The 22500-nt window shown below is 45.1% G+C and overlaps 1 protein-coding gene across 1 annotated transcript in view; it reads left to right on the plus strand.

Annotated features, from left to right (window-relative positions):
• The window catches only part of LOC135114832 (nuclear receptor coactivator 1-like), a 277887-nt gene that overhangs the window by 207818 nt on the left and 47569 nt on the right, over positions 1 to 22500 (plus strand). The window contains 1 exon segment of the mRNA XM_064030953.1: positions 5669 to 5758. Within this exon segment, the coding sequence (XP_063887023.1) occupies positions 5669 to 5758 (90 nt within the window).

The raw sequence follows: 22500 nt of genomic DNA on the forward strand, positions 1-22500 counted from the left end.
AACATAATAACCTAAACTAAACTTACATAATATAACCTAACCTAACCTAACCTAACCTAACCTAACCTAACCTAATCTAACCTAACCTAACGAAAACCTAACCGAACCTAACCTAACCTAACCTAACCTAACCTAACCTAACCTTATCTAAACAAATCTAACTAACCTAACCTACCCTAAACTAACCTTACCTTACCTAACCAAATCTAACCTAATCTAACCTAACCAAACGAAATCTTACCTAACCAAACTTAAGTAAAAATAATGGCTTGCATGATAGTATGGCTAGATTAGAGAGGGCCTGAAGTGGAATAATGATGATAGTGGTGTTTGTGGTGTTGGTGTGGTAATGGTGGTGGTGGTGGTGGTGGTGGTGGTGGTAGTGGTGGAGAGTTGAAATACTTTAGTGGTGGAAGATGAGGAAATAGATAAAAAAAAGTGTTGTGATGTAACTAATATAGGAGGAGGAGGAGGTGGAGGAGGAGGAGGAGGAGGAGGGGGAGGAAGAGGGGGAGGGAATGTGAGGAGGACAAGGAGGAAGAAACAAAATAAGATGTAAATTGCAATGTGTGTTTTTATGAGAGAGAGAGAGAGAGAGAGAGAGAGAGAGAGAGAGAGAGAGAGAGAGAGAGAGAGAGAGAGAGAGAGAGAGAGAGAGAGAGAGAAACACTCACACACACACAATTATAGACACAAAAAAGACTGGAATGCAAGAGAGACAGACAGAGAGAGAAGAGAGAGAGAGAGAGAGAGAGAGAGAGAGAGAGAGAGAGAGAGAGAGAGAGAGAGAGAGAGAAAAGTGGAGTATATGGTTGGAAAAGGAAGTGGATGGGTGGAAGTACTGTGGCCAGCATGAAATAACGTGGGAGTGAGCGAGCAGAGGCGGGCGGGGAGTGGACCGGAGTGGAGGTGGAGGGGGTGGAGGTGGGGGTAGGGGGGGATGGTTTACCTTGTCTGTCCTTGTCGACCATTTTTTGTGGATGGTAATTACGTTTTATTTACCTGTTGTCGAGTTATGGCCTCCTGTATACATGTGTGTGTGTGTGTGTGTGTGTGTGTGTGTGTGTGTGTGTGTGTGTGCGCGCCATGGGGACTGTAATAATAGGTTTGTATGTTTAAATCGAAAATCAAAAACGATTAGACGGATTTATTGTAATGCACGTGAAATTACACACACACACACACACACACACACACACACACACACACACACACGTTTGCATATTCATAGCTCTGTATTTCCCTTTATTGTTAATCGACTGTGAAAAGTGTATTGTAGAAAAAGCAGCGTTAGTATAAATTTTTGAAGCGCTGCTATTAGTCATTCCACGTAGAAGTAAACAGTATGGATCTTTCAATTCCCACTGGCATGTATTATTCCTTTTCTTCTTTTCTTTATTTATGATGAAAATTTGAAGCATTGGAAGTTTGTGAAGTTTTTTTTTTTTTATTATTATTATTTGTTTCTGTGTTGGTCGTGTTTTTGTTATGGGAATATTTGAGTTGTTTTAATTTTCTTTGTTGTTTCTTTCGCTTTGAATTCATGTTTTTTTATTAATATGTTTTTTTTCCTTTACATTTTGTCATTTACTACAATTTTTTTTTGTATTTTTTGTGCCTTTTGTGTTCTGTTATTCATTCTATTCCATCTTCTTTATATACAAGTTTAATTAATCTCTCTCTCTCTCTCCCTCTCTCTCTCTCTCTCTCTCTCTCTCTCTCTCTCTCTCTCTCTCTCTCTCTCTCTCTCTCTCTCTCTCTCTCTCTCTCTCTACTCTCACTCTCTATTCTCACTCTACACTCCCGCATTCTTCCTTACACTCCTCCCTCTCTCTCTCTCTCCCTCACTCTCCTTACTCTCCCTCTCTCCCTCACTCTCCCCAGTCGACATACCGGATAAGATGGACACGCATTGGGAGCTGACCAATCACTGTCTCTTGTATTGATTATGCATTTATATCTCCGCTCTGATTGGCTCCTGCGTTTGTGTGTGTGTCATTAAAGAATTATAGCCTCTCGCCACCCCAGGAGCCCCGTGATTGGAGGACCGAGGGCTGGGAGGGGGCAGTGATTGGTTAAGATTAGTAGTAGATCCTGGGCACTGATTTACGATTGGGTCTTGAGAATTGTTGGTGGAATTAACCGGTGTTTGTGTCTCCAAGGATTTAGATGATTTGTTAGGTCAGGTTGGGTTGATTGGATAATGTTTGTTTGGGGGTGGGTTAGGTTAAGAGTGATTGAGAAAGGTTGGGTTGGGTTAGGCTGGGTTGGAAATTGATTGGGAAATGTTGGGTTGGATTGAAGGTTGATTGGGAAAGATTCGATTGCGCTGGGTTGAGCTGAGGATGAATGGGAGGGGTTTAGGTTAGGTTGGGTTTAAGATTAGCAATGATTAGGAAAGGTCTGCGTATTGCTGGTTCATGTTTTCTATTTGATGTTTAAGAGGTGGGTATATTTGTACTGAGAGAGGTGTTGGGTTAGATAACGAAAAAGTATGAACGTACTCGTAGGTGGAAAGAGCAGGAAAGACGGAAGGATTAGGTGGATTAGAGTAAAGGTTAAGGGTGACTGGGAAAGATTCGTGTGGTAATTAGGTTTTTATTTCAAGGTGTGATTGTGTTTGTATAAATAATAGGTGTTGGTGTAGGAGAGGAAAGGTTTGAGTAGGTGGAAAGAAAGAGCAAGAAGGATGAACAAATTAGGTGAGTTATGTTGAAGGTTGAGGGCGATAAGGAAGGTTCGTGTGGTTTGGTTTGTTTAGGCAGCATTGAGGTGTTAGTGTAGGTGAGGAAAGATGTGAGTGGGCAGGAAGAGAGAGTAAGAAGGATGGGAGGATCAGGTGTGCTCTACGATGTCTCATTTACACCTCTGCAAATCACATTTATTGGAGATATAATTTACATCAACCTTTTTTCACTTTAGCACTTACTGATTACTGATTTATCCTGCGTACAGCCAGTCTTGCGGTCGTCCTCCTCCTCCTCCTCCTCCCTTAACAGTCCTTTGTCCTCCTGTCCTCCTAACCCCTTTCCCACCACATCTCTTCCTCCCCCACTTACACCAACTTCTCTCCCCTCCCTCCTTGTCCCCTTCCCAATTCCTCTCCCTCCCTCCCTCTCGCTCCCTCTCGCTCCCGTTTCGTCACCGCCTCTCCTGCCATTACCAAGTCAAGGTGACCCGTATGCAGGCAAAACACTTGAGCGCCTCACTTCCCTACCGTCAGGAGTTTTACATTGTGTGATGCCAAGCTAGAAAATCCTCCGGAAATAGTGAGAATTCTTTGGTATCTCCTCTTTTTTTTTTCATCGTTCTCTGTCTGTTGTTGTTCTGTCGTGTTGTGTTGTGTTGTGTTGGACTTTTGCTAATAAGGGAGAGGGGGGGATGGGGAAGGGTGAGTGAATGGGATGGAGAAATGTTGTGTTTTGTGTTCGTTTTTTTTTTTGTTCGTTTTTTTTTTATTGTGGTGTTATTGTGTGTTGTGGATGGATGATGTGGTTGTTTTTGTTGTTGTGTTTCATTGTTGCCCTCGTCCTTGGCCCCATTATAGTTGTCTTTCTCCTCGTCCTCGTCCTCCTCCTCCTCCTCCTCCTCCTCCTACTGTTTCTCTCCCCCTCCTCCTCTTTCTCCGCTTCTTGCTACATCCTTCCGTTCTATTTTCTTTTTCCTTCTCCCCTCTCTCAACTTTTCTCCTATTCTTCCTCCTTACCTTTTCTTCCTTCTTAACTTCCCTCCTCCTCCTCCTCCTGTCCCCTCCTTCTCTTTCTCCTCTTCTTTTTACATCCTTCCGTTCTGTTTTTCTTATTTTTCTATCGTTCTCCCTTCTCTCAGTTTTTCACCTTTACTTCTATTTCTCCTTATCTCCTCTTCCCCCTCCTCCTCTTCCTCCTCCTCGTCCTCCTCCTCGCTGAATCAGAAGCATCACCCCTCCTCGCCAAATTGCGCCATTAACTTCGTATTTTTCTTAATGTGGGAGTGCACAGGGATCAACATTTTTAGTCCCAACACGCCTTTTGGTGCGGCAGGCGAGACAGGTGCGCCGGGGAGCCTCTGAGCACCTGTCACCTTGGGTATTAAGTGATTAGGAGCTCACCTGGCGAAGGGGAGCAACAGCAGTGTCTTCTTTATCCCTCCCACAGGAATGAAAATGTTGGCAGTGGAATATGGATGAGAGGGAGGGGAATGTTTAGCATGGATTGAACTTTTAGAGGTGTGGAAAATGGTGAAGGTTTAATGAGATGTGTGGAAATTACACTGTTTTTGTCTTTTCTGCTGTTTGGGATTGGTTGGCTTGGTGTTTATGGGGTATGTGGATGGCTGGTCTGTTTGTGGATATGCTTTCTTTGTCTGTGGGTGTGTGCGTGTGTGGGTAGTGACTGTATCGGTGAATCCTTCGTTATATCTGTGGGTGCGAATCGTGACTATCTGTGAATCTTTCGTCTTTTTTCTACGCAAGAGCGGTACTGGTCTAGGGAAGCTAAAAGTGATGTATTGAAGGTCCTCTCAAGGTGACAGTTTCTATAGAGTGCTGCCTTGTGGGTGTGGATGGTGACTGGCTGTGAATCTTGAGTCTTTGTCTGACAGGTTTCAGTGGTGGCTGGATTTGAAGGGTGTGGCTGGTGAGTTGGTGACTGTGAGCCTGGTGTTTACTTGGTGCTTGGTGACTTAAGTATTAAAGACAGTGTAATGAATATAAACAAACATAAATACTCTGAGTTATGCTTTTAATGGTTTTATTGATTTTTTTTTTTCTAAATGATATACGCTCCTGTTTAATTTAGTCTTGGTGTATGTTTAGTGTACGTACATTTGTGCATTTCTTAAAGCATTTTTTTTTAGTAAGACCACAGTTTAATGCAAGGCTCAATGTCTGTTCAGCGCATAAACATTTAAACATTTCCAATAGGGTAATTTTTGTGTTTAGCAGTAATGTTTAATTCAAGCTATTTATGTTCGTTCAATGTATACTTCACGTTTTCTTTCTTAGGTTGGTGGTTGGACTCAGGCAATTTGCATATGATTAACGCTCTAATGCAAATGTTTCTGTATGCATTGCTGTACCACACGCTCCTGTTTAAGTCATGGTATTTATGCTCAGCCCAGCCACACTAAAAATAGTTTACATGGCGACATAGGAGAGAAAAAAGCGAAAATAGAAGGTTAATCTTATCTTTATTTACGCTGCAGAAATATTCATGAGAGCTTATCACAAAAATAGTGTCTGATAAGTTACTGGAGGGAAAATAGGTTTGGCAGCGGAAGGGTCCAACGTAGTAATGCCTTCTTTTCTCCCCTCCTGCGGTGTTTAAGTCACTAGTACCTTTTTTGCTCCTCGTCTTCCCCTCCTTCAGGCGCTGATTGGTGTCTAATAAGTTGTAGGTACTGAAGGGGGAAATTTGTATACCAGGGAGAACATCAATTCAAGGTTACTTATGTTCAACACACTTCACACACTTTTCCCTTCCTCTTCAGCAATTTTCAAAGCAGTAATTCACTTTTGCACACTTTTTCCCTCTTCTGCAATGTTCAACGCAATAACACTTTCCTTTTTCCCTACTACATTATTCAACGCCGTAATACCTTCCCCTTCTGCAATGTACAACGCAGCAATACACTTTCTGTTCCTCCTCTGCAATATTCAACGCAATAACTCCTTCTTCCCCTCCTGCAGGCGCTGAACGGCTTCCTGGTGATCCTGGCGTGCGAAGGCGAGGTGTTCTTCGCAACACACAACATCGAGTCCTACCTTGGCTTTCACCAGGTAAGTAGCGTACCTGGAATCACTGTCCTTTACCTGTCCTCGCCTCCTCACCGCTCCTCCCTCCGTCACCCCCAGGCCAGGTCATCCTTCCCTCGAGACCCGCGGCCCCATCATTGTCCATTTAGGTCTCCATCAGGTCGTCTTCGTCAGGTTATTCCTCAATCAGGTCAAAGAAATTTCAGGTCATTCACCCTTGTGGCTATTGAGTCGCATCGCGCAAACATATTTCTTTCCTTTTTTATGTTTTGTGAAATCCCTGGAAACGAGATGAGAGGGGGCATTATCCAGGGCAAGATGAGAGAGAGAGAGAGAGAGAGAGAGAGAGAGAGAGAGAGAGAGAGAGAGAGAGACAGAGAGAGAGAGTGTCTTAAAACTCATAATAAAGATAATAATTAGGAAGCTTGTGTACTCTCTCTCTCTCTCTCTCTCTCTCTCTCTCTCTCTCTCTCTCTCTCTCTCTCTCTCTCTCTCTCTCTCTCTCTCTCTCTCTCTCTCTTCTTCCTCCGAAATATAAAAGAGGATGTGGAAAAGAAGAAATTGAGAGAAAGTTGAGTAAGAAAATGAAAAAAAAGATATCAGGGAGAGGGAATGTGTGTGTGTGTGTGTGTGTGTGTGTGTGTGTGTGTGTGTGTGTGTAAGAAAGAAGAGTGGAAGAAAGCCAGTAATTGAGAAGAAGAGAAAAGGAATAGGTAGAAAATATAATTATCAAACAATCTTTTCCTCCATTCTTTCCCTTCACATTCCTCGTCTTCGTTTTCATTGTCCTATTCCACCACCACCGCCACCACCACCACCACCATCATCATCCATCCATCCATCCATCCATCCATCCATCCCTACATAATGCCCTTTCTCACGCAAGCAATTGATATCTCTCTAAGACTCTTAACTTTCCACAAGACCTCCGCTAGGTGGCGCTAATAGGCACGCCTCCTGACCCTTGCTAGTTACAGAAAACGAGGCAGGGTCATAATTTCATGGGGTAACTTTTTTTTTTCTTCGAGGTTAGTATTGCTGGTGTTTAACGCTAGAGGGCGAGTGAGAGAAGAGGATTACGAGGAGTAAGAAGAGTAAGAGGAAGGAATGGAGTAAAAGTGAGAAGTATAGATTGAATTGAAGCCGCGTAGGATAAAGTTGACGAGTTAATGAGGTAGTTAGTTGGGCTGTTAAAAGAGTAGGGGTAAGTTTAAAGTTTTTTGAGGTAGAAATATGAGAAGGATTGACGGAAAAGTTATGTGGTGTTGATTCACGTGTGTGTGTGTGTGTGTGTGTGTGTGTGTGTGTGTGTGTGTGTGTGTAAGTTAGTTTTATGAGGATTTGAGCTTTAGTGTTTCTCTCTCTCTCTCTCTCTCTCTCTCTCTCTCTCTCTCTCTCTCTCTCTCTCTCTCTCTCTCTCTCTCTCTGGCTTGTAAAACTGTAGGGGAACCAAAAAAAAAAAGCTTCGTACCCTTCGGACCTCAGAGTGGAGTAGTGTTTCGAAGCTTCGCAACTCCGCAGTGAAGCTTTTATTGCAAGTGCAGGAGTTTCTTTATGGCAGGACCTCATTGATTACCTCCTCCTCCTCCTCCTCCTCCTCCTCCTCCCTCCTCCTCCTCCTCCTCCTTATAATCATTCCTTTTACCTCTCTACTCTTCCTGTCTTTTATACTCTCTCTCTCTCTCTCTCTCTCTCTCTCTCTCTCTCTCTCTCTCTCTCTCTCTCTCTCTCTCTCTCTCTCTCTCTCTCTCTCTCTCTCTCTCTCTCTCTCTCTCTCTCTCTCTCTCTCTCTCTCTCTCTCTCTCTCTCTCTGACATCTCGTAACTTTCACATTCCTTCACATTGCAAGGCTTCCTGCAGGAGGCTTCGTGGCTTCACAGTACCACAAGCCTCCCTATGTAACCTCAACCACCACATATGTGACCTCGCTTGACCCCTCAGAGTATCGCAGGTCACTCGTGATTAGTGCTTTCAGGGACTGCCACGTGTAAGCCTCGGGGATTCTTGCAGCTTATCTTATTTTCTTACGTTCTTTTGTTCTGCCAAGTTACGTAATTGAAAAATTCCTTGGTGTTTTCCTTTCCATTCGTTTTTTTTTTAAGTAATGTAGATTTTAGGGTGTATTTGTTTTTATTAGTTGAGTTGTGGTTTTCTTTAAGTATAGGGAATAATTTTATCAAGGTATTTACTAAGTGTCAGTACTTGGGTTAGGTTAGGTTAGAGCACGTTCAGAGTGGTAGTGGTGGTGGTGGTGTTGATGGTGGTGATGGCTGTGGTTCCTTCTTCGCCTGCGGCAGATGACAGGGTGCACTGGTGTGTGGCGGAACAGGTGTTATCCGCAGGTGAGCATCCCTTCCTTCACACACCGAGAGACAGATAGAAAGGCTGATAGACAGATAGAGAGATAGATAGATAGAGTAACAGACTGACTGACAGATAAAAAGGTAATTGACAAGTATATTAAGACAGTTATAGGACAGACTACAATGAAATAATCACACACACACACACACACACACACACACACACACACACACACAATCACCAGCAACACAGGCACTACCAAATAATACAAAAAACACATAAACAAACTTACAAAAACAGGCAGCACAGTGGCAAGGGAACAGAATAGAACCCTCACTCTGATAATTACCATCACATTTACGTACACAAAAAAAAGAAAAGAAAAAAAAAGCTTGGTAACACTTAAGATGTATAAATAAATTAACAAAAAAACAGCCACTATTACGCGCAAGACCAGCAGATGTCAGAGAGAGAGAGAGAGAGAGAGAGAGAGAGAGAGAGAGAGAGAGAGAGAGAGAGAGAGAGAGAGAGAGAGAGAGAGAGAGAGAGAGAGAGAGAGAGAGAGAGAGAGAGAGAGTCACAGAGAGACAGAGAGAGAGAAACAATCCCACGACACCCACCACCAGACCACAGTCCTCTTAATTAACCCTAAATTAAGATGGATAGAATAACTCGCAAAAAAGAAAAAAAAAACAAGAAAAGAGGAAAAAAATAGAGACAGCAAGACCAGAAAAAAAAACAGATATTTACGCAATTTACAGTGAAATGACACAGAATTGCCTCTGGGACGGTGCAAGGGAGGGAGGGAAGGGTTGGAGGAGGGAACATTGGGGTAGCTGGGAGGAAGGTTAGGGTATAGAGGAAGGGTAGGAGGGAGGGACTTTAGGATAGGAGAGTATGAAGGGAGGGAAGGGCAGGAAGATTAGGGAGGAGGTAGGGAGCTTAGCAGGGTAGGGATGCTAGGAGGGTAGGGTAGGAAGGGGAGGGCGGGAAGGGTAGGGAAGGGAGGTTAGGTTAGGAGGGTAGGGAGGTTAGGTCTTGAGTTGGTGGCCCAGTCTTGTATCAGCTGATCACGTAAACGCTGCCGCTGACGGAGGCTGACCAGTAACCACCGTGTCTGTCCATCACCAGCCTTGCACTCCCTCATCTCGCTCAGGGCGCCACATGCAGCCGCGGACACCCTCGTCAGGCGCCTCCTCCTTTACTGAGTCATTCCAAAGCAGTGTTTCTCTCTCTCTCTCTCTCTCTCTCTCTCTCTCTCTCTCTCTCTCTCTCTCTCTCTCTCTCTCTCTCTCTCTCTCTCTCTCTCTCTCTCTCCTTGACATAATCCTATCTAGAACATCACCCGGACTTTCCATCATTTCGTATTGTATTTTCAAAGAGAGAGAGAGAGAGAGAGAGAGAGAGAGAGAGAGAGAGAGAGAGAGAGAGAGAGAGAGAGAGAAAGAGACGAGATGCAGCAGACCCCACGTGACGGTAACATTCCGATACTGATCTCTCTCTCTCTCTCTCTCTCTCTCTCTCTCTCTCTCTCTCTCTCTCTCTCTCTCTCTCTCTCTCTCTCTCTCTCTCTCTCTCTCTCTCTGAAAACAGATAAGGTATAACAAAGATTAGAGGGAGAATCATGGGAGAGACTGTTATAGGTAATGTACTTTTGAATGAGAAGGAATGCGCTGGGGTGCGTGGGAAGGGAAGGCAAGAGAGGGAAGGGGAAGAGAAGAAAAGAAAAGGGAAGAGAAGAAGAGGGAAGGAATGGGAAGGGAAAGGAATAGATAGAAAGAGAAAAGGAGGGAAGGGAAGAGAAAGGAAGAGGAGAATAGGGAAGGGAAGGAAAGCAAAGGAAAGGAAAGTGATGGAAAGTGAAGGAAAGGGAAGAAAAGGGAAGAGATGAGAAGGGAAGGGGAAGGGAAGGGGAGGGAGAGCAATACAGTACAGCCACCCAAAGCAAGATGAACCCGGACGAGAGAGAGAGAGAGAGAGAGAGAGAGAGAGAGAGAGAGAGAGAGAGAGAGAGAGAGAGAGAGAGAGAGAGAGAGAGAGAGAGAGAGAGAGAGAGAGAGAGAAAAAAAAAGCCCCCGAAGCTACATAGGGAAATGCGTGATTGTGTAATTACGAAGAAGAAAAAATACAAAAGACTGAGAGAACCCGAGGTGATCCCTGCCTCCCCCTGCTTCTCCGTGCCTCCCTGCCTCCCTGTCTCCCTGTGTCTCTGTCTTACTGCCGCCTTGACCCTCCTGTCTCTCCGCACCTGCCAGGCCTCCAGGGAATTTCTTACAGTCCAGCATTCTCTCACAACGTAGATGCATAGAAAGGTTAGATCTTTCCACTGCTTTGTCCTTGAATGTTCCTTTTTTTTTTCTCTCTCTCTCTCTTTTTTTTTTTCGCTAGTCTGTCCTTGATTTTTCTTTTTCTTCATTAGTTAACCTTGAGTTGTTTTTCTATTTATGTCTTTTTGGTGTGTTCGATCACAGCTTTGATGCAGTGAAGTAGCAAATCTTTTCACTAACTTATCCTTGTTTTTTTTTTCTCTAGTTTATCTTTGCTTCTTTTCCTTTTCCACTAGTTTATCCTTGATGTATTTATTTCGTTCACTGGTTAATCGTTATGTTCCTTCTCTTTTATTTCCTTCTTAGTCTTGGATCACTTCTCTGTAGCCAGGTAGTGTTGTTTGTGTTGCTTCATGAGGGAAGGTTAACATGGCGAGTTAGCATGGCGAGTTGGAGGGTGAGTGGAGAGTAATAGCGGAGGATGAGCGAGGCGGGTGAGCGTGCGTTCCTGGCAGTGTAAATATTGTGAGGGCAGGAAGCACGTGTCAGAAGAGTCCCCTTGGTGGTGCTTAAGTCTCAGTGTGGGCGGGGCTCCTACCTGTCCGACTCACCTGTGCTGTGATGTGCCTTGGAATTATCACATAACCATTGCCTTCCTATAGAGTCAGCTCAGTACGTACTTTCACACTAACAGGCACAAGGTTCTATATTATTAAACCACCTATTCCCTAATTTATGACTATCAGTGAATCGTGGAACCTGTCAACATAGAACCAGCACAGAATTAACATACATGGTGACCCAAAAGTCGGATACCTGGATGGAAGTGGATATTCGTGCTAATTTTTCTTTATCTACTTGCAATAATTGTACGAGTATGTGTCGATATGACCATCTTTCGCTTCCACTCACGTAAATCGTTCTTATATGTACTGACAAGCTCATATTCAGTCTATAAACAAAGAGCAGGAAAAATTCATCATTACTGTTGTGTCCAAACTTTTAGGTCACCCTGTAGAACCTCACAAACTGCAAAACCTCTCAACAAATCACAAATCAACAGTCAAATCAACAAAACACACACACACACACACACACACACACACACACACACACATACAAGGCCAAGGTAACGCCATTCCAAGCTTCCATCACCTCTTGCTCTCTCACTTCACCTTCTTCCCTCCTTCCCTTTTTTCTCCGGCGTCGTTCCCTCCCCAGCTGTCCCCTGCAGGAGTGGGCGGGCCGGGGCCTCCTCCTGTGTCCTTCAGCTCCTGGGTTGTGCTCCTGGGCCCTCTGCTTCTCTCTTTTTTTTTTATAATGTTACCACTGTGCAATAAAGTGTGTGTGTGTGTGTGTGTGTGTGTGTGTGTGTGTGTGTGTGTGTGTGTGTGTGTGTGTGTGTTTGAGTGAGGTACTTCAAGGATATCACCGCCATTGTTGCTGAATCAATTGACTCAGACGTGCATCCTTCCCTCCTCCTCCTCCTCCTCCTCCTTTTCCTCCTCCTCCTCCTCCTCCTCCTCCTCCTCCTCCTCCTCCTCCTCCTCCTCCGTCACCTTAATTACACCCCCAGGTCCCTCCCTTAGGTGCGTCTCAGGTGAAGGTGAGTCTGGGAAGTGAGTGAGTGAGGGAGTGAGTGGTTGAACCTTGCAAGCCGAAACGAAACTCATGAATTACAAGAAAGAGAAATGTGAAGAAAAAAAAATCAAACAGAATGGAGAATTAAATGGGAAAATATTTTAAAACTTCACATATTTTTCGTTGCATATTATTTTTATTTTTTTCCCCGCTAGTAATTTGAACATGAAATAACGTAGGAAAATAATGCGTTAAATGCGTGACGGTGAATTTTACTTACCAAAACATAATAGAAAGTAGTGTCCCCCCTTTACAAAAATAAATAAATAAATAAATAAATAAGACAACAACAATACTTAGGAGGCAGACATCGTGGGACATTTAACTTAGCGACATCTATGCATTCCCTACCAAAAGGAAAAACCAGCAGCATCATACCTTCTGGCCCCTACAAGGCTGTTTGATAATGAAAATGCTAATCTCAACGAAGACAAGTTACCGTGACTGGAAGATTAAGTAAGATAATGATAATACTCAGACTGGAAGGTAATCTGAGTGGTAATAATTCTCTCTCTCTCTCTCTCTCTCTCTCTCTCTCTCTCTCTCTCTCTCTCTCTCTCTCTCTCTCTCTCTCTCTCTCTCTCTCTCTCTCTCTCTGTAATAACTCTATCACCAGGTTTTTTTCCCTTCCAGTGCATTTTATCGTACATTCTTTCCTTATCGTTGTCTTCTACCAGTGAGAAAAATATGAGAAAATTATGTATACTATCTGAATATCATTAGTCTCAGTTGTAGTAGTAGTAGTAGTAGTAGTAATAGTAGAAACAGTAGTGGCGGTGACAAGGATAACAATTGTAGTGGTGGTAGTAGTAGTAGTAGTAGTTGTTGTTGTTGTTATACCTGCAGTAGTAGCAGTAATGCCAAAGATAGTAGTACCTTAAGTAATAGTAGTAGTAGTAGTAGTAGTAGTAGGAGAAGTATTTTCACCTTCCTATGACTTGAATTGCTTCAACACAGAGGTTTCAAGACACTTATCCTTCAATTTTTGACTACCGCTTTGGACCCTTTTATGGGACTGGCATCTCAGAGGGCTTTTTTTTTTTTGGAGAGGGATTTTTGTTGCCCTTGGCCAGTGTCCCTCCTACATAAAAAAAAGTAGTAGTAGTTGTAGTAGTAGTAGTAGTAGTAGTAATAGTAGTAGTAGTATGACATCGATAGTACCATTGACAGTACCAGTAGCAGTAGTAGTAGTAACAGAAGCAGAAATAGTGTCTAAGATAGTAGTAGCCTGAACAATATTACATCGTCAGCAGCTGTGATAGTAGCAGTGGTAGCAGCAGTAGTGGCGGTGGGTGGCGGTGGTGGTGGTGGCGGTGGCGGCGGTGGCGGCGTCAGGCGGGGTTCGGGTGTGTCAGTGACGGGGTGTCATTACCTGGCCGCGGGAGCCTGACGGGCTAATCACACGCTGGCACCTGAGCCTCCTCCTGCAGCCAAGGTGTGGTTTATTGACGCTCCCCCACTTCACCCCCCGCCTCTCTCTCTCTCTCTCTCTCTCTCTCTCTCTCTCTCTCTCTCTCTCTCTCTCTCTCTCTCTCTCTCTCTCTCTCTCTCTCTCTCTGGCGCTACGATTTCTCAGAGTTGATCTTAAATATCAGTAACTCCTACAATTTTCCACCGCTTCTGGCTTCTCGTCTGTTTGTTTTTGCTGCATTAATGTAATGAACCCACCACCACCACCACCACCACCACCTGACAGGATAAACTCACTGGTTCTACTTCCTCCCTTCACTGTTCGCGTGAAGTAGGAATCAAAGTTACTCAGATTTCCTTTCTGTATTACATGAAACTAAAATAAAATTTTAAAAAAGCAGCAAATTCGTATGCAAAAGAAGGAAAGAGAATATCGGATCCAATTTTACAAAGCCAACAAGAATGACAAAGAGGAGTATTCGATTTCACTTAATGGAGTTGGATTCGACTTTTCAACCTCAACATGCAATCACCAGCGAACGCCGACACACAGAACACACCAGCTCCATTTAAAAGGATTAGCTGCGGCTTTCAACCCTAACATGCATTCAAAAGCAAATCCCAAGAAGGAGAACGCCTCAATCCTGCTTTAAAGAGAAATGAATGCAAAGTTTTCATCCTAACACACTCTCACTAGCAGGAACGTAGAACAAACCAACCACTTTTAAACTGGATGCAAACTTTTCATCCTAGCGTATATTCAGAAACATGTAACAACGTAATAGAACACTCCAGTCCACTTAGAGGAGAATTAGATACAAAGTTTTCATCCTAACATGCATTCAGAAGCAAAAACTCAAGCATAAGCTGACCGCACTTGAATCCATAAACCCTACTTAACACACAAACCTCATAGCAAAAGAGAGAGATATTAAAAACCGGAATACGCGAGGCGGAGCTAAATTACATACCTAACGCATGTACATTTCGACCTTACGAGCTCTTAGCCCCAGTAAAAATCAGTAGGTATCTCCGTGGGCTCCGTAATGTCACTGCAGCTGAGAGTTACGGGCCGTGAGAGGCGGGTCAGGGCAGTACTGAGCCGCTGTGTTACTGTACCAGGCCAGAGGTGAGGCGGCAAAGCACAGGCGATATCTTGAGGTGTTGAAGTGTAATGGGATGCTGAGAAAGGCTGTTGGTTAGCATAGAGATAGTTACATGAAGGGTTTTTTGGGACATAAACAAGATGGGATAGAGTTTAACAATTTCACACCGCTATTCAATTATTCACGGGACTAAAAGAAATGTATGATAAATTTATAAGCACTTGTAAGATAGAAAGGGATGAAAAAGGAATGTATTTTGCGACTTCTAGATATTTCAGAGTTTGGAGGTGGCTGCGGAACGAGAAGGAATGTCTCAGAGTAGTTAGTGATTAGTGAAAGGAGTGGTAAGTAGCAGTGAAGGGGTTAAGAGTACATGGTGTCTTTCTTTCGTGAAGTGAATGAAGCCAAGGTTATACTCTCTCTCTCTCTCTCTCTCTCTCTCTCTCTCTCTCTCTCTCTCTCTCTCTCTCTCTCTCTCTCTCTCTCTCTCTCTCTCTCTCTCTCTCTCTCTCTCTCTCTCTCTCTCTCTCTCTCTCTCTCTCTCTCTCTCTCTCTCTCTCTCTCACAAACCCATAACCAACTGAAGAAATGAAGAAGAAAGACACACACACACACACACACACACACTGACCCTCTCTCCTCTACCTCACCTCACCACGAGCCTTCCTTTACACCTTCCCGTCCTGTCATTAATACTGTACAAATTAACACATTAATCTCGGCAACTCCACGGGGGCGCCTCGACCTCACCACGGGGAACCTGACGAACTTCACTGCCCAGGAAAAAGAGGAGCCCCAGGTCCCTATGTTACCTGTGAATAGTGGTCGGTTTCCTGCGGTGGGTTCCTGAGGTGGTGGAGTGTTCGGGGCCTTGCTGTGGTTGTGAAGGGTCTGAGGAGCGCTTGTTAAAGGTGTTATGTATGAGGTTCAATAAGCGACTGGCAGATTCCGAGATGGTTTAAGCTGATCTGAGTGAGTGGAGTGTTGATGTATGGAAATAAGGGGAATATATGCATTTCTGGAAACGCTGGTCTTGTTGTGTGTGTGCGCGCTCTCTCTCTCTCTCTCTCTCTCTCTCTCTCTCTCTCTCTCTCTCTCTCTCTCTCTCTCTCTCTCTCTCTCTTTTTTTTTTTTGTCTTCTTTTTTCATCTTTTGTGTATTTTTGTTATTTATTTTTTTCACTTTTTTTCTTTTGATTAAATGTGCCTGCCTTTCTTTTCTTCTTCTTTCTCTTTCTCTATTCTTTCTCTATCTCTATTTCTTATTTCGTAAATATTCTCGTTATTCTTTTTTCTTCTTTCTATTTTCTTTAATCAAATGTATCTTTTCTTCTCTTGCTTCTCTTCCTCCTCATATGTTATTCTCTCTTCCTTCCCTCCTGAAATTCTTGTTCCCTCCCTCTCTTCTCCCTCCTTCCCTCCTCTCCCTCACACTGCCCCCACTCCCTTCCTTTATCAACATTCCTTTCCTTCCTCATACTATCACTCCCACCCTCTTACCTACGCCCTACCCTCCTACGCCCACCCTCCTTTCTTTCCCCCTCCCTCTACACCCACCTTACTTCTCTCCCTTTTTCCCAACTTTCCTGTCTCCTTTTCTCTCACCCTCCTCCTCTATTTCTTTCACTCTCCCACCTTCTCTTCCTTTCTCTTTCCTTTCTCCTTTCTCTCTCCCTCATACTGTCACTCCCACCTTTCTTCCCTCTGTCATTCCCACCTTCTCTCTCCGCCTCCTTCCCTCCCTCCCTTTCTCCCTCCCCGCCTCGGTCCCTCACACTCCCGCCGGTAAGCCTGGATGCGCCTCAGCCGTCGTGTGGATAGAAGCCCCAAATCACGGGCTTGCCTCACCAACTATTGACTGGCGGCTGGCTCGTCGCCTCGCCCGGAGATGGATGGGAGGATCGCATGCATTCAAATCACTAAAATCAGGCATTGGTCATTCCTCCAGCTCTCGGAAAAATGGAGAGGTCGGGGCGGCTTCTTCCTGTCGAGTAGTGAAGCACATTGCAAAATTTTTCATGGCGGTAGTTTTTTTTTTTCTTTTTTTTTTTGTGGGGTTTAGTGTGTCTCGAGTTTCAGTTTTCGGTTTCGCCTCGTGCATGTGCCGTCAAAATGAGTCTTAATTTGTGTGTGTGTGTGTGTCTCGTCTGTGTGTGTGTGTGTGTGTATTCGCATTCGGATTTTCGTGTGGCCTCGCTTCGCTTCACTGTTTTTCTGTCTCTGCGTCTGTGTATGTATCTAATTTTTATGCCCTTCCGTGTTTCGCTTATCGGTCATGCGGTGGTTAAGTCTGTTTGCGCGTCTTATTTATTCTCTCGTATTAATCCTCGCTCGCTCGTGTCCCGGGAGCTTATGTGTCGTGGCGGGTCGTGGCGGGTCGTGGCGGGTCGCGGGGTGGTCGTCTGGCTTCATTATCGCGGCCATTGCTCAGTGTGACGGCCTGGCGGCGACCTTCCTGCCTTTCTTCGTCATGGTAATCTTGATCGAACCTTCAGTCTCGGTGCTTCCCTCAATGCATAGAATAATTGGGGACGGAGAAGTGAGAGAGAGAGAGAGAGAGAGAGAGAGAGAGAGAGAGAGAGAGAGAGAGAGAGAGAGAGAGAGAGGGGGGGGTGCATACAGACAGACAGACAAGTACACAGAAAGACAGACAGACAAACAGACAAACAGAAAGACAGACAGACAGACAGACAGATAAGTACACAGAAAGACAGACAGACAGACAAGCAGATAGACAGACAGACAGACAGACAGACAGACAGAAAGAGAGACAGAGAATTAATTTAATACACAATTAAGTTGATTCTGAAATTTTACCCAAAACTTTTATTATTAAATGAAGAAATAAAAGAATTAAGACTATTATTTTCTCTTTTTTTCTCTTTCTTAACTTTTATTATAACTTTCTTTTATTCCTTATCTTCATTCTCGATTTTCTTATTCATAATGTTATCACGGAATTCACTGAGTTGTCTTTCATAATAATAATAGTAATAGTAATAATAATAATAATAATAATAATAATAATAATAAAAGTAATAATAAGTCGACGTGCTTCTAGCAAAAAAAAAAAAAAATGGAGGAAAAAGAATGGAAAAGTAGAACAAAAGGCAATAAAAAGGAACCACAAATGTACGAGAGAGAGAGAGAGAGAGAGAGAGAGAGAGAGAGAGAGAGAGAGAGAGAGAGAGAGAGAGAGAGAGAGAGAAAGAAAGAAAGAAAGAAAGAAAGAAAGAAAGAAAGAAAGAAAGAAAGAAAGAAAGAAAGAAAGAAAGAAAGAAAGAAAGAAAGAAAGAAAGAAAGAAAGAAAGAAAGAGAGAGAGAGAGAGAGAGAGAGAGAGAGAGAGAGAGAGAGAGAGAGAGAGAGAGAGAGAGAGAGAGAGAGAGAGAGAGAGAGAGAGAGAGAGAGAGAGAGAGAGAGAGAGAGAGAGAGAGAGAGAGAGATGAGAGAGAGAGAGAGAGAGAGAGAGAAGAAACAGAAACACTGAACGAAAAAGAATTTATCTTTTCCTCTTAATTTTACTTTCTACTCTTTTTTTCCTTTTTTTTCCTTCCCTCACTTTTTTCCCTCTCGGCCGGGCAGAGTCGAGAGCTATACATAGTTTCCTCCCGTCACGGAAAGAACTAATAACCTGCTTCGACTCTCACAGGAACATTTTGCCTGAGGAATATTCTGATGCCAATAAATTCCCAATGAGGACAAACCAGCAGGGCAGTGTGGTTGTTATTGAGCAGGTGGTGGTGGTGGTGGTGGTGGTGCATCGTGTGTTTATCTAATTCGTCTTCTCGTTCATTCACTCATGCAATTATTTTCTTCATGTTTGCTCGCGTTGTTTTTGAATGTTTGGTTTGGTTTGGTTCGTTTTAATGCTTCTGTGTTTTCGAGGCTTCGTGTAAGTGTGTGTGTGTGTGTGTGTGTGTGTGTGCTCTTTTTCGTACTAGTGTATTTCTTATCATATTTTCCTTGTATTTATTTGCCTCACCTTTTATTCTTATTTATTCGTCTATTTATTTTTATCTGTCTATCTATTAATCTTATCACAGTCACATTTTTTTTTTAATCTTAAGTTCTATTCACGCTCATTTTTCACTCACGCCCGTTCACTCTGAGCTGGATATGTCCTGGTGAGTGTGACGGAGACGTAAAGTATGTGTGTGTGTGTGTGTGTGTGTGTGTGTGTGTGTGTGTGTGTGTGTGTGTGTGTGTGCATCGTTAGACGTCTCGCCGCTCACCTTCCCTTCACGCTTTTTTTTTTTTTATGAGGCAGGAAGTTTAGCCTTTAATTTGGTACATTTACTCCCTTCTAGTGCGCTTTGACGCCACTAAGTACAAGTTCTCAACCAGTGCTTAGAACTCTCCTCTGCTTCCCCTTCCTCTCCCTCCCTCCTTCCTTCTTTTTTGCACCACTTTCCTTCCTTGTATTCCTTCCTTTCCGGCGGCTCTTTGACTTCCTCTCCCTTCCCTTCCTCTCTCTTCCTCTCCCTTCCCCACTCCATTAATTACCCTTCATTAAACTCCTCCTTACGCCCCCAGCGGTAATCTTCTCGCTCTCATCTTAGTTATCTTCCACGCAAGTCACTCCTATTCTTCACGTCCTTAATCCTTCCCGCCCTCCCCTTCCGCCCTCTTGCGCCTCCCTGGTCCCCCTTGATTTCACGCACACCTTGCCTCCCGCATCACGAAACCCGGATCAAATAGCACAGCGAGCCAAGCATTTCCACGATCTGCCGGGTGGAAATTAGCGTATCCTGTGTTATCAGCGAGGCCAGGTGTGCTTGCTTGCTGCGGGGACTTGAAGCGGCTCAGTGAATGTAGCTTAAATCGGCTCATGAAGGTTAGGTTGTGGTAGGTGACTTTGATTTTTTTCGTTTTGCTTTGCGTGTTCGTGATGGTGTGTGGTTTGCGGTTTGTGGGGTGTTAGGTTTGGTTTGGTGTTGAATTATGGTTTGCCTTGGGTGTTAGGTTAGGTTTTGTTAGTGTCGCGTGTTATTGGTGGTTTGTTTTAGCGTTAGGTTAGGTTAGCTTAGGTTAGGTTAGGTTAGGTTAGGTTAGGTTAGCGTTGCGTTCTATTGGGGGTGTTTGGTGTGGTGGTGTTTGTGGTGTTAGGTTTAGTGAAATGAAGGCATGGTTTGTTTTCCTGTTAGCTTATGTTGTTTTAGTTTTGTTAGTGTTATGAGGAAGCTTGTTTTATTTCGTGGGAGTAAAGATTGTTAGTCGAAGATGTGGTTGTTAATCGGAAAAACTTTGTCAGTTGAAGCTGTGATTGTTAATTGTAAGGTACTGTCAGGCCTGTTAGTTGAAGCTGGTACTGTTAATTGTAAGGTACTGTCAGTCCTGTTAGTTGAAGCTGGTACTGTTAATTGCAAGGTACTGTCAGGCCTGTTAGTTGAGGCTGGTACTGTTAACTGTAATGTGTTGTCAGGCCTGTTAGTTGAAGTTGGTACTGTTAACTGTAATGTGTTGTCAGGCCTGTTAGTTGAAGCTGGTACTGTTAATTGCAAGGTGTTGTCAGGCCTGTTAGTTGAAGCTGGTACTGTTAATTGTAAGATACCAATGTCAGGCCCTGCACATAGGTGGCGCTGCACACTAACCCCCAACATACAGTAATGATATGGGAGCCACCTTTCCCTTTACTCGTGTTACAACAACCTATCAGTCCTTATCCTCTGGCGTAGTCTGTATAATTCCCTTCCCATCCTCATAATTACGTGTTGATTCCTCGTTACGTAAGGCCGTGTTACCTTCAATACCCGGGGCAGGAGGGACGTGCAGATGGGATGACTTGATTAACATTCAACTCTGCCTCTAAACATCAGACTTCACCTCGTCTCATCATCTCTCCCGAGGCGGCGCGGCGCGATGACCGGGAACCAAACTCTTGCGTAGCTCGTGAGACTTTGAGCCATGTTCTGAAATGCTTCGGCACACATTCCGATTATCTTTAAAAGACTTCTAGTTGAAGGTATAGGGAGATTGTTTTTCAAGGGTGTTTTTAAGGGTCTAGTGACAGATTAACAAGATTTCTACATTGCTAAAAGGAGAAACAGTCTTGAGAACCCGGCTCATCATCTTTGTGGGTTTTGGAAATGGTCATAGTGAGAGAACAAAGCGTTTCTGAACACTGGCCTTAAACTGAGGGAAAGATTGTGTCCTGCTGCTGTACGTCTTAAGATCCTGCTTGTGCTGTCCATGACTGCTACTTGGGGGGCTGTATAGCGAATATGGATGTAAAGCGCAACACCTGGATTAAAGTTGATTGGAGACGTGGGTGTGCGGCCAGGTGATCTCTTTACCTGGAAAACTGGACGCAAAGGATAATCATGTTAGCTCTTTAAGCTGTCCAGCTGAGGGATCCGCGGCCGCCGCTGACGGGAAGATTGGCTCACCTTGATGAGGCGGACCGTGTTGACGGCGCCGACCACCGCCTGGCGGGGCCGCTGACCTCAGAGCGGCGTGCGGGGCCCGACTCTCACTAAACAAGGGTCAGAGCAGTGCAGTGTTGAGGGCAGCGTGGCGCCCACAGGTGTCCCCAGGGTGCTGTGCGGGCGTGGCGGCGAGGCACGTCCTGGCTGTGTTGACCGTGACGCGGCGGGGCGGTGCGCGGCGGCCGGCGGGCCCGGCGCCATAAAGCTGTCGAGGGATAATGAAGACGTCGGTGTGACCCCGCGAGGGCCTGGGCGCGGGCAGGGGGTGGGGGCGCGGGGCGAGGGGAGTCTAGTACGCACCATGGGACGGCCTTTTATTAATTCTCGCACTTACCATATGCCAAGGTGGCCGCGCTGCCCGCCCCCCCTCCCCTCCCCTCCCGGGACGCAAGGGCGGGAGTCGCGTCCTCCAGGCCCGGGTTAAGGCGGTGTTCTTTAAGAGGCTCCCCGCACCCAGAGCGCCCAGCGGGGGGCCACGAGATTTATACCGGCAGGCCGGTCCCTCGCCCCCCACCGCGGGAACCCCTCCACCTTCGACATTTTGTTCTCCGTTTTATCGCATAATTGCTTCGTCTCGCTCGCCACGGGACGGAGCGGCGCGCTATGCTTATATCAGATGGGCTGAGAGATCACAATAAATCTGTTAATAGATTCCGCGGTAAAGAGAGGCGGCGCGGCGGCGTGCGTGTGCCATGTGTATAAGCGACCCGCGCAAGACTGATGAGCGGTAATTGAGGTATCATACATGATATACTCCGAGAGGCCGCGCGCTCGTCCCAGGCCGCATATTGGCCCGTCCCGCCCAGACTGATGCTGATGCCTCGCCCGCCAGCCCGCTTATCTTAACTCACTGCACACTCTGATACGCTCCTGCCTTGTTCTTGTTCCCAGGCCGGTAACGACGCTCCGCGCTGGGGAACACCGGCCCGCACGTCCTGTTTGTCTTCACTCAACCCGCGTGCACCTGTGTGTGTGTGTGTGTGTGTGTGTGTGTGTGTGTGTGTAGTCATGTGGGCCACGGCAGGCAAGTCCACCTGTGAGTGTGTGAGTAATATTTCTCTGTACACCTGTTACTAGTTATGTGGTTAATTACTTCCCAGGTGAGTGAACGTACAGGCGAGGTGGTAACACTGGCGAGGTGACGTTGTTGTGTTGGTAGCACTGCAGGGAGGTTATCATTCAAGTTGAAGTCTAGGTTGACAGCACTGCGAAGAGGTCACAACTGGAGTTGATATCACTGGAGTAATTCAAATTAGGGTTGGTAACACTGCAAAGAAGTCAGTATCAGCGTTAATAGGACTACGAAGTGGTCACACTTAGGGCTGGCAACACTGCGAGGAGATTAGCATCGGGGTTGGCAGCACTGTAGGAAGGCCACAATTCGGGGGTTGATAACACTGCAAAAATGTCACAATCGGGTCTGGCAGCACTGCAGGAGGTCACAATCGGGGATCAGCAACTCTGCAGGAAGGTCACAGTTGGGGTTGGCAGCACTGGGGAGAGGGTGTCACCTGGGTCATCTGCCTGCGCTAATTGATAAGTGAGTAATAGCGGTCATCAGGGCAGCAGCGGGGCACTCACCTGGCGGGGCGGGGGGCGGGACGGGGCTGTGA

This window comes from Scylla paramamosain, chromosome 28 (genome assembly GCF_035594125.1).
Source record: "Scylla paramamosain isolate STU-SP2022 chromosome 28, ASM3559412v1, whole genome shotgun sequence".
Lineage (NCBI taxonomy): Eukaryota > Metazoa > Arthropoda > Malacostraca > Decapoda > Portunidae > Scylla > Scylla paramamosain.